Here is a 15372-nt window from a genome sequence, read left to right as displayed (position 1 = left end):
ATAATAGTGGGCCATTAAATCCGTTTGCGAGTCCCCAGAGAAAGGCCGTGTAAACGGCGCGTGTCCCTCTCGAGCCGCTGCCGTCGTCGTCGACGGGCATTCAAAAACCAAGTAATACGAGAATGTCAGAGTTTTTAATGCCGCTTAATTAGCCGTCAACGTGCACGACGCCAATTACTTCTTTATTGCCTGCAACGCCCAAAGAACTTGGGTTTTTCCGGGGTATTACGTCGTACATTATGTTTTTATTAATATTTACACATTTAAGCATCTATAATATACATAATATTACGCCAGCCCTGGCAAATCATCATCAGTGTAATAAATAGTTAAATTTACGAATACCTAGGCAAGTGTATAAGTGCAAAACAACTAAATGCCCACAAAATGTAACGTTAGTGTAACTCAACAGTCAACCTATGCCCAATTGTAGTATGGTGTATACGTGTTGGTGGTTAACGTTTTTAATTTATATATATAGGTACAGTGTGATATATTATTTTTTTTTTTAAAAATTGACTTATGACGTTTTTTCTGAACATAAAAAATTGATTTAATCAGAACGGGAGCTTAGGTTTCGATGTATAATAATTACCTATTTATAACTTTTTTTTTAAAACTATCCACGATTTAAAAAAAATATCATATGATTTGTTGAAACTATCTCATTATTAATCCATAAATTTTATAGAAAGAAAGAAACATGACAAAAAAGTAGTTTGCTTAAAAAAAAAAATTAATTCTAATTCAAACTCTTATAAGAGGATTGAAAATCAAACACATTTTGTTTTGCTGCGCTTGCGTGGAGAAAAGATGACAATTTTAATTTTTAAAAAAATTGTAATATGTCCTTATAGTTCCCTTATAACGGTTAGTGTTCTTTATGCATTCAAATAAAAGCGAATTAAATTCAATCTCATCCGGCCAATATATTTAGTGTTTCCTTAAATTATATCAAACTGGATATTATAAAATTAGGTGTGTTTAGTGTCCTTACATAGTATTATGTCCTTCCTATGTAAAACACGTGTTGCACTAATTGTTACCTACTTGTATGCATTGGAGGGAAAGTATTACAACCATTATAGAAAATAAATAAGGCACAATATAGTTCATAATTTAATAGCATAAGTAAAAATATGTATTAAATAAGAAAGTCTTGTAAGTCTGTATTAAATATTATAACTCATCATTATTCATTATTACTCATTAGCCATTAGGTATATCTACTGTATTAATAACAAAAATAAAAATAATAATGTATTTCGGTCAAGGTAGTGTTACAATAGTCGTTGATTAGGTATTTAATTTTTTATGATAATGTTGGCCCTGCTCATGTTGGCCCTGTTCCCTCCTCTGAGGAATCTTTTTGGTGATATAGGACTACAGGAGAAACATTTAGTGAGTGCAAATGTATCTAAATCTAAAAGTTACGTAATATAAACTGAATAATTAATATTTGTGTATACATTTGAGATTAATAGATTAATTATAACTACATTTTTTTTTTCATTATAATAATGGTATGATTTCCAAAGAGGATTATAATGTTTCATAGTTTATAATACCTGGTGCTTTGTTGAGTAATTATAATTTTGTATATTATAACGGCTCACTAATCACTTTACTGGTACGAATTAAATATTTCAAACTAAATGCTACTTGTAAGTGAATATATCGATAATCGTATGCTTTATTTGAATCGTGGACACAAACATGTCTTTTGGCTGGCGTCTCTATCTGAAATTTGAAAGAATTTTTTTGTTAGACGTGTAAATTGTAATTAATCAAAAATATGGTGAAATTATTCGTTATCATGATAAATGCGTAAATAATATAAAACGTTAAACAATAATTATTAATTTGATAAGTACCTACTAAGATGGGTAAAAAAAAAAAAATAAAAAAAAATAATATAATAATGTATAATTATATTATTAATATACCAGTATCGCACATGGGTATAATAGGTACATAACAAATACCTAATACTATTATACGCATTGTTGCTATAGAATCAAAGTATTTAAAAATATTAAAAGTATAATAATATAATAGCAGCAGAGGATCGACGCTGTGATAAATATTAAGGTGCTCTGTGCGAGTGTATATAAAAAAATACTGAGTAACATTATTGGCTTCCGTTCAGATGAAGGGGTGCGTGATGTTTTAGGAGTTAATAAAACAAATACGGGTCATGGCGAGGAGGGGGACGGTTTTTTGAGCTGCCGACTACAACGGCGTCGACGGCGGTGCCGTTGTAGCCGATTTCAAAAGGGCCCGAAAAACATATTGACTTGGCGGGATACGATATTTTTTTCCATCGTTATAATTCTATTTTAATAATAAAAGGGCGCCCGTGTTTTGATTCGTTTCATGTACACGGAGGAGGGCTATATAATAAGGCTATATATATATGTATATATGTATATATACTGTCAGTTGCCGATACATGTGTATTTACTACTTATATGGTATATAACGTATACACACACACACACACATACATTGATAACATATATAGTACACCTATATATACATTATATGCATATATGTTCACGGGGTGGCGTTTAATCGGGTTATTTCGTCCGCAGCGGTTATAGCCTCGTCCGCGTGCTACAGGCATGGTATTTACATTATTATTATTATTTTTTTTTTTTTATAATAAAAGGCGCGTTTTGCATAAAGTATATTATATAAATATTATATATGCGCACAAAATACATCGCACAGTGCGGGGAAAGAGTGAACCGGAGCAAATCGAATCATTTCGCCCAGTTTTCTTTCCGGGCTTTTATAATACACAATATTTTATGTATACGTAATAATAATATATTATACGCGTGCACAAAAATGTATAAAACACGCGGTAAAGCTTCGGCGGCGTCGGCGGTGATTGCGGCGGGCTGCAGAGGGGGGGGGGAGGGGGCGGTCCGGGCGTTTTGCGGCACGTCTGCGTTCTTCATTTAGCCCATTGTCTATGGGGCGACCCGCAGCAAAGTCCCGGAATACTAAAGGGGCTATATAATATTATGGAGGTTATTGCGATTGAACACGATGACGACGCTTATTCTCGACCCGGCTACAGCGTCCGCCTTTGCACGACGACGAAGGAGGTGTTCAGCCCGCCGCGTACAATATAATAATATATATAATACGTGTACCCGGAACTTTAGACGGCCCGAAGAGCCGTATAATAATCATAATAATAATATAACAACACGACCGCCGCCGCGCACCTACATGCGTATTATTCGTATTATATTATGTAACAGACTCGCCGTTATGAATATTAACAGTTATGGTAATTTAGAACGGTTCACGGGATCCGCCTGTCGCTATAGCGGACCAAGAGGTGTACGAGACGGTATATTATGTGTGGCATATTATATTGTATAAGTAGGTATATAGGGTGCCGTAGATATAGATATTATATAGTAATTAGGGACCGGATTTAAATGACTTTAGAAACTGTCAAAGAATGCTTTGAGAAATAACCAAAAACGACTTAAGAAAGCCTTTTAAACGCAATGATGAACTTAAACAATGACCTTAAATATTGTTTTTGATAGGCACGCAAGAGGAAAACGGTGGATTAACTTTTGGAATTTCGAACAACATTTATTTATTTTAACTAAACCAACAATAATACAAAAACAAAATAGCGAATCTATATAATATATAGGCGCGCAAAATAAATAAACAGTATACTCAAAATAAAAACGATCGCGATGTAACTCCAACTGATAAATTATTTGATATTGGTTTGTGGTAAGACGTGGTGTTGGATAATCGCCGCAGATAAATAAATATCGTATATTATTTGCATTCATATTTTGAACGATTTACATTTGGTAGATACGGATAAAAAATAACTAAAATAAGTAAATATTATGTAAACAATATATTTTGATATAATATTTTTAACTTCCTAATTTACACAAAAAGCTATAGTGCAATACCACAATGTATTAATATACACTAAAAATTAATACAACTGTCTGAAAACACTAATTTAAAAAAAAAAAAATACTAAATTAAAGTTTCAATTTTGAAGTAGCTGGTATCTGTTACATGAAACGAATTATGTACTTGGAATACTATGTACTATATATACCCAATAACCAATATCCATATATAGGTAATACAAGCGTTATAATAATTAATTACGTGTTTCAGAAATGTGCGTGGAATGCAAAACAATTCACCAACCATAATCAGAGCCACTCGAAAAATAAGCAACTACTACCTATACATTCAAATTGAAAAATCATTATAATACACTACTGATTTTTAATACTTCGGTTGTTCATAATACAACATGATGCAAAAATATTATCAATATATTTTTAAATCAAAAGGAAATTCACATGATATCAATATAAAAGTACTTAAAATGTTAAATAAATAATATAGCATCTATATAACTAAGAATAATACTGAAATTCAACACATCATTTTTATCATTACAAATCTCTAAAACCACCAAAGTATAATTATTTGCGTGTTTGATATACTATACTATAAACTATAAAGAGCATCCGAACATCTAAATAAATGCAAATAAACAACCTTTCATACTCATCGTACCATAAATTACATTCCTGATGGCTGATACATATTATAATTCATGATTATATAATCTTTTATCTTTATATGGCGTGCCATTTAATTATATTTTTTTCTTAAAATGTATGCTATTAAGTTGACATTTTTTATAGATTACTGTTGAAAAACTCGCATTTAAATACTATATATTGATGTAATTATGCCTAATAGTCTCGCTGCTCTCGAGTTACTTAGAACTTTAGGGACATAAATACTGATAAATACCCTCGTTAATGGACATTGACCAACAATTTAAATGGTTGGTATATAATTTAGTTACAAAGAATACAATTTTCTTTTCGGGGTGATTCGCCAAGCGTGCTCACGCCTCACATCCATTTTTTCCTTTAGTAATATATTCAAATTCTGATTTTTGGAATTTTCAAATATACTCAAACACCATTTTTTTTAAAACCTTCAATTATTTTTTCTACTTATGAAGTGTCCTGTGGCGATACAAACTTCTGTTTTTTCAATTAAGCGTATTCGTTTCGTATGTAACCTAGGGTGTAGCTGTATTACCATAGGTTTAGTATGTGACCTACCTGTATTATCATAAGACATTTATCTGTATTATGTACGGATAACGTATGGGTATTGGGTACCGATCTAAATTAAGTATTAACAGGCAAGATGCATTTTTAATTTTTTAAGTAATATACAAAAAGTGTATTGCTAAACAATTTTTAAAAATAAAATACATTTTTTTATAATACAATTGTTTTATGAAATTTTTTGAATAATTTAGCATATTGCTGTTATAGGCGTGTATTCATACATTTTTTTTACTGGTATTTTATATTACTGTTATTTGTTTTAAATTAAATATTTTACACTTAAACTTGATGTTTTGATGTACCTCAGACCAATGGTTTGCTGCAGCCTGCAGGTCATTATAATATTTAAATGATTAATTAATATTATACAATATTGAACACACGTACTATAAATGAAAGATAATACTTTATAGGTTAACTAATTATATGCCTAGTTTAAACTGGTATTTTAAAATTAATTTATATTATGAAAATTATTTTGATAAAAATCTTCTCACTTCCTTTGTCATTTTTTTTTAGAACAATATGAACATAGGTTCAGTAACAAGGTTAAAAACAATTTTATATATACAAAAGCGTTTTGGCACATAGAACACAACAATAACCGGCATCAAGGGTTTCCGGTTCTCGTCAACAATGAACTAAAAGAAAGAAAAAACACACCCCTTGACGTTGTGCCCTCATTATAGTTACGTGTGTATGTGATGAGACAAACTCATTATGTCAAAAGCCCACTAGACGTTTTACAGAAACGGATGAAAAGTGTTCTTGGTCGTCGAGCCGTTGCAATGGGCCTGTGACAAGACCCTAAAGACCTCTAAGAGCAAGAATGTGTAAATTGAGAACGCTTCAGAAAACGTTTTGAACTAAATGTAGAGACTAGAGAGACAATGTAGGTTAAAACGTCGGGTATTTTATTTTCACTAAACATAATATGGTAGGTATTTATTAATATAATATACTATATTATAGGTACCGCAGCAATATATCATAATATGAAACTGACAAATAAATTAGAGTAAATAAATAATTAAAAATAACATGTTTTATTGCAATCAACGAAAATTATTCATATATAATATAATATATACTTAATGACTAAATAATATTGTTAAATGTTTCATATATTATTATCTATCTTATTTTCCGGCTCATATTTGTTTTTAGCCGAAAAGTTGAAAATTTATGATTTCAGTCTGTATTGTTTATAACTATCGGTGATCGTCCATTGATCGTTGTAGTCTTGGCAGGCACTTCTAAAGTGTCTGTATCTTCTTCGAAATCAGCGGGTCTGTATTTTACACCAGTGCTAAATCCAGACGGAACATATATGCTGGGTTTTAGCACCTTCTTCATTTCCCTACAACCCATGTTTATTAACGTGCCAAACACGAAAATGCCGATTACTAAACCGATGACAATGATAAAATGTCGGAGTCGTGTGACGTGGCCGTGACTGTGATTATTAGAAACATGGAGATAATCGTCGCAATCGATGTGTTCATTCAATTGTGATACTAGTGTCGCATATAGGATTTTGGGCTCGTTACACCTAAAAACGTAAATTGATACTAAAAATAAATACAAAAAATAAAGAACCTTATAGATTTTTGAAAAAAAAAATATTGTTATTTGAATAAAAATAATCACTTTATGGTAGGTAGTTTAGAGGTGACAAAGAAATTAGTGTATTACAGAAATAGCCAATAGAAATGGCGTTTGTCGAATGAAAAATATCAAGCATATTAATTTAAGATTGAGAATTTAGACTATAGGAATATGTACAAGAAAATAATGCAAAATAAATTAAGATTATAGAAAGACGTTTCATTTCTATTTTTACATACTAAAATACTTCTTCAATAATTACCGATAATATAGAAGTTTTTCTGGCATTTCTGAAAACGTTTCATTGATATAACTTGCAAACCACGACAAGCTACAGTCGCACGTCCATTGATTACCTTTGGCGTCGAATAAGTCTAGCATTGACCAAGGATAGAGTTTTGAATCTAAACTGCTGATGTTCGTGTAACTTATTGATAGCTAAAATCAAAAGACGAAATTGTAATATCGCTCAACCGCCAACGTTTTATTAAATTACTTGTCTCAATGACCATTGCTGGCTAGTATTGTCAACGAAAGCGTCGTAATGGATGTTTGACAAACTGGGATTGTGGGACATGTGTAGTGTTATGAGCTTCTTTAGTGGTGCAAATGTACCGCATCCGACATCGGTCAAATTAGGCATACCGCTCACGATGAGTTCTTGGAGTTGGTCCAGACCGACAAATGACTCACTATCCAAGTTACTTATGGGATTCGCGTTCATATTAAGATACGCCAGAGGCATGTTCCGGATTTCTTTTGGTATATTCTGGAACTGATTACCGTTCAGGTATAATGTTTGAACATTGAACAGTTGGGAAAACGCATCAGTTGGGAAGTCTGATATACCTGTATTGGCCAAATCCAATACCTGTAATTCAACATTTTTTTTATTACATCATGTTATGAACAAAAAAACACAGTAATTTACCTGGAGATTTGTTAAATACCCTAAGGAGATTTCGGTGTTTTGATCAATCACCAATAAAGGATTATTATTCAACTCAAGCATTTCTAGCTTCGTTAAATACTGAAAAAAATTCGGGGGCAAAGAATGTATATTATTGTATCCTAACTTCAGCACTCTTAGCGCTGGTTCATCATTTGTAGCCGGTACGTTTGGCCGTTGATAACTACGGTAAACAGATTCACGTAATTCATGACCTAAAATAAATTATATTTTTAGTCATTCGGTATATATTTTTATATTTTATATTAAACAATAAATAAATTACTAAACATAGCGTAGTAAATAAAAATAACTGGAAGGTCTAATTCAAATTTTAAATTATGAATTTTATTTAAACTATTGTTTTTAAAAGTTATTTTGAATAATATATTTGCAACAAACCTACATAGAAATATTACCAAAACAAATAGAAAAATATATGTTTTGACATAATTATTAAATAATTAATTTAGATAAAATTATAATTTTGTTTATGTAACTATTTATTTTAATGATAATAATTATTAATACATTTATTTATATTGTCATATAGTCATTTTTTAATATTTCAGGTTTCAGTTCCATTTTATTCGTATAGTTGTATGCAACTATTAAAATAATATTAATCATAATCATGTTTTAATAAATAAGCTATAAGCATCGTTTAAAACAGGTTAAATATCCTTCGTTACCTACGTCCGACGTGCTGCCAGACATCTATGCGTAGGTACCTACATCAAAATGAAACTTGACTGATGCAATATATGAACTGATTTCACGAAAACCGGAAAACGTCTATTTTATTGATACACATTTCAAAATAGAATATATAGATTTTAAAATGTATTGTGTAGACGTAGAAGTGTAGAACATCGTTTACTGATAAAAATTATATATATTTAAAAAAATCTCATTTATAACTTTTATAATTTATTGTTGAAAAAAATTGTTGTTATCGCTATAACAATGGCTATCTAAATTTATTTTCCTCGTGGCACATTAATACAAAATTATTAGCTACAAAAAACAAAAATTGAGGCACACTTTCGACAAACATTTTGTACTTCTCAATAAAATGTATTAAGTTTGGGAAAAACCAACACCACCGACCAAACAAATAATTTAAATATTGATTTAATACGTACATATTTGTTATGATTTTTAAATTTTTATTTATTTTCTAAAATAGTCAGATATCTTAAGTAGGTAATTTTATTTGTATTAAAAATGTTTTTTTTTCAAAAAACGTGTTAAATAATATTTTTTATTACACAACTGTGTCAAACATATTTTTACAAGACATGTTATTAAGTTTGAGTTACCTATGGGCTATGACAAAAATTACAGATTTGCGAAAATTACAACATTTTTAGATTATAATTTATAAAATTGACAAAAGCAGTAGATAATATTCCTGCTTTACAAATTTACTTTCTATATGCCTTACAGGGAGGAACACAGGAGGGTGTTTTGAGTGTACAATTACATCAACTGAAACACAGATAACTTTTATTTTGTTTTTAGCTATCGCAAATACTTGGTGGTCTACCGTCTGGCGTCTGGTATCATATTTAATGTTATAAATATATAATTTTCAAAAACACTCCACCAAAATTTGTTGTCTGTGTGTCTATATGATTAAATTGGTTTTTTAAACTGTTTTATTCATCATTGTAGAGCTAAATGCTTAATTGTCTTAATTGTTAATAATCTTATATAATTAGTTATAAAGTTTGTTGATACATCTAATATTTTAGTTTTTAATTAATTTTTTTAAACTAATTTCCAATTTATAAATGAAATAGGTAGTGAATCAATATTTTTCGCATAATTTATAACGTGCATGCTGCAGCATACGTTATAATACCATAATATTACGAGAGGTTGAAATGTATGCATATAACTTGAAGAATGTGAGAAGTTTTGCATATTCTGTATACGGTATTGTAAATTGTAATTTAATTGCTAATTAGTCAATTTAAATGAACTAAATTCAATAGGGTTCGCATGGCGATGAATTTAGCCATTTAGGATGTTCGCCGGCATCTTACGCAAAGTATATGTATATTATGTTCAATACATGTATCTACACGGTCGTTGTGGAAGTTTAATATAGTCTTATGGGTTGTTTGTCTGTATAGCTCCTTCGTTCAATTTGCAGCGGTTAATTGAATCACATGCTTCGAAGGTTAATCAAATTAGATCTACCATTTCACCCTATAGTCATTTCAATTTCCACGGATACAAATAATTGTTTTTATAACTGAAATTGTCCTAATTAACCTAATCAGTAAAAAAGTTCACAAAATATTGTTTGAGATATTTAAATACATATTATATACTATATTATAATATAGCATAGGTATTCTGTAACTATTATATTATAATGGACGAGATTTCAATAAAAAATGAGGGCGATAAAGTCCACTATTTTTAGGCTCTGAGTGAATCGATGAATATTATTGGTTTTACAATGATAGTTTTTTTCCTGTAATCGCCTTTTGGACCAGTAAAAATACATTCATAATCAATTTTGTTCATAAGTTTGATTTATGTGGTACTTTGGTTAAAATATGGTAAAAATACTTAGTAAAGACAAATTTATCGAAAAAAAATTGATGGCATTTTTAACGCAAAACCAAATTTTAACAAAATTAATTTTGTTTTTTTTTTTTTGTTGAAATTCAGAAATAAATAACTGTAAAGAATTGATTTTTCATATTAATTATACTAGCATTTTCTAAAACGAAGCTAAATGTTATTATAAAAGATTTCACAACCACTTAGGTACTCATTCAAATCCCATAATCAAAATTTTTCCTCCGCCATAATACCAGGTAATCCTCCTAAATCTTTAAAGCGCAAGTGATGTCGTGTTCTGCTTTAAAATTTAATTTAAAAAAAATAAAGTAATAAATTACCTAGAAAAAGTCATCAGTAGGTGTCTCTTTTCATAAAAAAAAATGTTTCTCATCATGTAATTTATACTTTTAGCTTATTTTCTTATACTTTATCAAACAATATAGCTATATAGATTGTATATATGTATATATGGATATGTATGTGTATAACTATATATGTATATATTAGTTTTTTCTAGACATTCTATTATAATTTACAAAATATTTTGGATCTTTTGTGCATTTATACCTAAATATTTTAAATCATCGATTTATTTTTTTTCGATTTATGTAATTCAAAATATATTTTTGACAGTAAAAAAGCTTGACAGTATAATTCAAAATTTCTCATAAGTTATTCTTACTCCAATTCATAAATATAGAAAATACATAGACACAGTATTTTTTTTATAAGTATTTAAAGTTCAAATTTTTTAAAAATTCGGCAAAATCACAAGAATATTTAAATTTTAAATTATATGTATTTAAAATAGGGACATACAATTTTTAATTTGAATTTTGAACACCTTGTTATTGTGAGTAATTTAAAAAATATTGTTCGCAAAGACTTGCATTTTTTCCGCTACTTTATATATGTATATATTATTATTTACTATAGGTACAAAATGAAATTTTAAAAATATTTAGATTAATTTTAAATTATTATTATTAATACCGTGAACCTATTCACTCCGTCCTACGGTACGATATAACGATGAACGGCTATAATATAGTAAATAGGAATAATATATTAATTATTATTATAGTAATAATTTATGAAATAATTGTATACCATATGCAATTTATTTTTGGGAAAAATTAATTCAACCAACGACTACACCATATTTTAGGTACTATTGTACTAATATCAATTTAGATAGTATATAAGACATCATTAAAAATATAGCAGTTGACAGACTTTCTCCACTAGTTCACTCAATGTTCATATTAAATCGTATTATGTACATATAATGATTTATAACTGAATTCAAATTTAACGCATACAATACTTTGACCTACTCAATGTATAGAAAATGCTAAAATAAATATCCAGGGAAAATTTCATATTTGTACGGACATTTTTTTAAAAGTTACCTACACCAATTCAATTTTGTAAAAAACCAATTTTGCGTAAAAATTCCCGTTTTTCCCAGAATTTTTGAATACTACCAGGAATTTTAATACTGACCTCATAAATGCCCCATTTAAATTCACTTTCCCACTGGAAAAGATACTGAAGTTAAAAATTGTAGTATTATTTCAACTACTTATCGTGTACACTGTACATAGACTTTTGTTGACTTTTTGAGTTATTGTGAAAGTAAATCAATAATCATGTATTTGTAAAATATTTTGTTATCTATGTTTTATCATTGAGTATACCTATATTGTATATATATAATATTATGTACTCAATGGTATTATTCAAATGAAATAATTTTACATTTATTAATTATTATCATTATTATATTGTTAATTATCAATAGTCAACAGGTATTTTATACATACAGTTATAAACTAACCTAAGGTAACTTAAAATCTTATTATTTTGTCACGTATAGCATTTACGTGTGTATTGATTATAATTGTGTATAAAGATTACAAATTTTAGGTTCGGAGACTTTGATAGACAAGAGGTATCACAAAAAATCGTTATCTATCTCATATAAGAAAATTTAAACCAAAAAATCAAAGTTATGCCAAAATTAATGCTATCATGATTGTAACCTAGTGACCATATTCATCCAGCCACTCACCTAAATCCGGCTCTTATTGTATTTTGAGTTTTGAACAATATCGAGGATTTAATTTGTCTTAAATAAAGATTTCATAAAATACTATTAAAAGTTTAAAATTCGATAACATAATATGTATTTATGTATTGTTTATGATTTAAATGGATAAAACACTCTACTTAAATATATTAAGGTGTAGGTTTTTTTTAAATCTACTATCAAAACTTTGTTTACGTAGAACAAATAAACGTAGGTACTTACTGCTCAACGAATTGTAACTTATGTCCAATTCTTCGAGAGCTGGTAAGTTCGTCAACGCCTTATGTGCAATGGCCGATATGTTGTTGTATTTAAATGACAATTTCTTCAACGATGTCATTGGTGGGAGTGCGAATATTTTTTTTAAATTGTTATTTTCCAGGTTAATATGCAACACACGATTAGCGAGAATCCCGTCATCGTAGAACGCATGGTATCGGATCCAGTCTTCAATACTATAGGGATGACTCTTGCCAGCCATATTGGAACAGTCCAATATTATACCCGTTTTATCTCTGCCCTTATTATTGTCGAAACATTTGACTCTGGTTTGTGCCGCTGTCGATGATACTATGCCCATCAAACATATGCAGAGTATTAAATTCATATTTGTTGATCCAGTGACAACAGATACGTGATTTTTTGATATTATTTCTGTAAAACAGAAGTCATACAAGCTCAATAATTATAGGGTATAGCTGGTAATTATTAAAACGTATCGAAAATAGTGGTCAAATTATAAGTCATCATAGTTAATACTTAATAGTTATTGCGTACAATCCATACCCATTTTAAGAACAATAATCAATTATGTTGTAGAGTTGATTCATCTGGTTGCAATGTCTGTTGTATTTGTTGTAAAACAATTTCGTATAGCCTTAGTGTACGTATAGATGTTTACAAGTAGTATCGACAAGCATAATAATATTTCGAACATCAACAGTTTTCAGATTCATGTATAAAGTATAATGCGCATCATTTGTAACATCAACGTTCTTCAAATATATTAATTGTGCATTATAATATGTGACTGAAGGCATGAAGATGCTATGATACAAATATTATGTTAGGTATATTATGTTGAGTGGTTAATCACGCAGTAGCTACTAGCTATATATATATGTATGCCAAGGTTCCAAGATAAGATAGGTACTGTCTGTAAAAGATGAATCATGTAGGTATGTAGTTGTGAATTTGTTCAGTGCATACATTATTATTATTTTTTTAAAGTGCATAATAATAAAATTAGTATCATGTCCTTACCTATGATAAATGTCAGTAGTATTTCCATCAAAAAAACTAGATCGGGAGTGTATCCAAAGTACGTACCAACACTTCAGTTTTTTTCAACTTGATACGATATAGAAAAATTGAAACATTCACGTTCACATATTTTACCTACTCACTACATCGCACTTCGAATGGTAATGTTTTTTACAATAACATTACCTATTTTAATCGTCTTTCAATTTATTCCTAGTCGATACGCGTGCCTCTACACAAGCCCTACACAGCAGTCGCTGCCCGCTTTTTGCAAACCATATACTGCTGTTATTATCGTAGAGTAAAATTCCGCAAAACGTGAAACGAATTGAAACCGTACATCATAATATCGCTATTATTATTGCCCACTGTTCCTGGCTTACCAGCAGCAGCTATACAAACGATCCGGCGGGGCGAACGCGAGCGAGTCATCGACGAGTTATCCGCGGCGGTCACGTTGCCAATAATAATCGTTAATTACAATAAAGTATAGGTATTATTGTTATACACTGTAATAATACGCGATCGAATGTACTCCCCGCGAATCTTGTGCACACCACGTTGCTGCGTTAACGTCATGCCCCGAATGGTCCTACGAATAAACTGAATCTGGAAGTGGTTCGTATTTTATACAGCGAGACCGCATGCTCGCCATGCCTACACCAGTTCTGTACATTACACCTAGTCTATATTATGCATTTATACCTGTATGTATTATCGACTATATCGTACCTATACTATTGCATTAGTATATATTTTTTGCGGCCTTGAGTGCACATTTAGGCTTTGACGCGTCCAATGCCACCACGTGTGCGTAATACTATGTCTATTATAAATAATAATATTATGTATATAGTAATACGACCATAATACGAGATGACATTTTGACTCGTCGCAGAACCAATACGAGGTAGTGACTCAGTGAACATCATTATGTTTACCATTAGGTATACCTTATTTATATATGGTTCAAAACATTCACACCGACTGATATCCAAAATTTGATAAACCGACGAATGCCCGTCGATTATTATATAAACTTACGCTGCAGATGTTTAAGTCAGCTGGTATAGGTAAGTATAGGTATATAATACAATGAAAGGATTTGCCAAACGGAACAAATTGCCAGAATTCTGTGCAGTTATAGTAACATAAAGTAGTAAAATACAACCGCGGTTATCCATTTCTTTAGCGAGAAGAACACATTGACCTGCCAATGTGTTTCTTATTTCAATAAAAGAGGTATACATGGTACGCGCACTTTAATGGAGATGATGATAATTGATAAAACTATATAACATTATATGATTAATTTCGGTAAAACCGCTTTTTGCAAGCGCCACCTATTATTCAATAGCTGCTGCAAGAAGTAGGAATTATTCTGCATTCGGTTCGACGAGCGTATGATATATTACCTACCTATATATTATGCTATATCAACTTTATTCTTGATTCTATAACATTCTTATACTTATACACTTTCATCATAATCATCGTCGCAGAATCGCTCTTCTCAAAATCAGTTTCCGTATATACTAAGTACGAAGTCCTTAAATGAGAGAAAGACATCATTATCATCCAACATTCTCCGCGGTTTTATAGTTTTTAGTTTTTTACACTAAATGCATAACATCGAACGCGATGTCAATTCAGTGGATATTTGAACTAGTGCCTATAGCCTAGTATGTATACCTATACTATAGGAGATACAA

General features: G+C 30.1%; 1 protein-coding gene across 2 annotated transcripts; it reads right to left on the bottom strand.

The window, feature by feature from the left end:
• Nucleotides 1-6188: 6188 nt before the first annotated feature.
• LOC132947184 (carboxypeptidase N subunit 2-like) lies at nt 6189-14266 on the bottom strand. 2 transcript variants are annotated; one of them, XM_061017394.1, is made up of 7 exons: nt 13661-14266; nt 13184-13553; nt 12620-13051; nt 7705-7937; nt 7270-7644; nt 7036-7211; nt 6189-6717 (listed from the first exon to the last, which is right to left on the bottom strand). In XM_061017394.1, exons 2-7 carry the CDS (start codon nt 13185-13187, stop codon nt 6357-6359), a joined length of 1581 nt encoding a protein of 526 aa, XP_060873377.1. In that variant the 5' UTR covers nt 13188-13553; nt 13661-14266; the 3' UTR covers nt 6189-6356. The 2 variants fall into 2 exon arrangements, with proteins under 2 accessions (XP_060873377.1, XP_060873376.1); XM_061017393.1 differs by lacking the exon at nt 13184-13553.
• Between the last annotated feature and the right edge of the window lie 1106 nt (nt 14267-15372).

The sequence above is a fragment of the Metopolophium dirhodum genome, chromosome 6 (assembly GCF_019925205.1).
Source record: "Metopolophium dirhodum isolate CAU chromosome 6, ASM1992520v1, whole genome shotgun sequence".
Taxonomy (NCBI): domain Eukaryota; kingdom Metazoa; phylum Arthropoda; class Insecta; order Hemiptera; family Aphididae; genus Metopolophium; species Metopolophium dirhodum.
The sequence above is the reverse complement of the archived record's forward strand: the minus strand, read 5'-3'. Positions and strand labels throughout refer to the sequence as shown.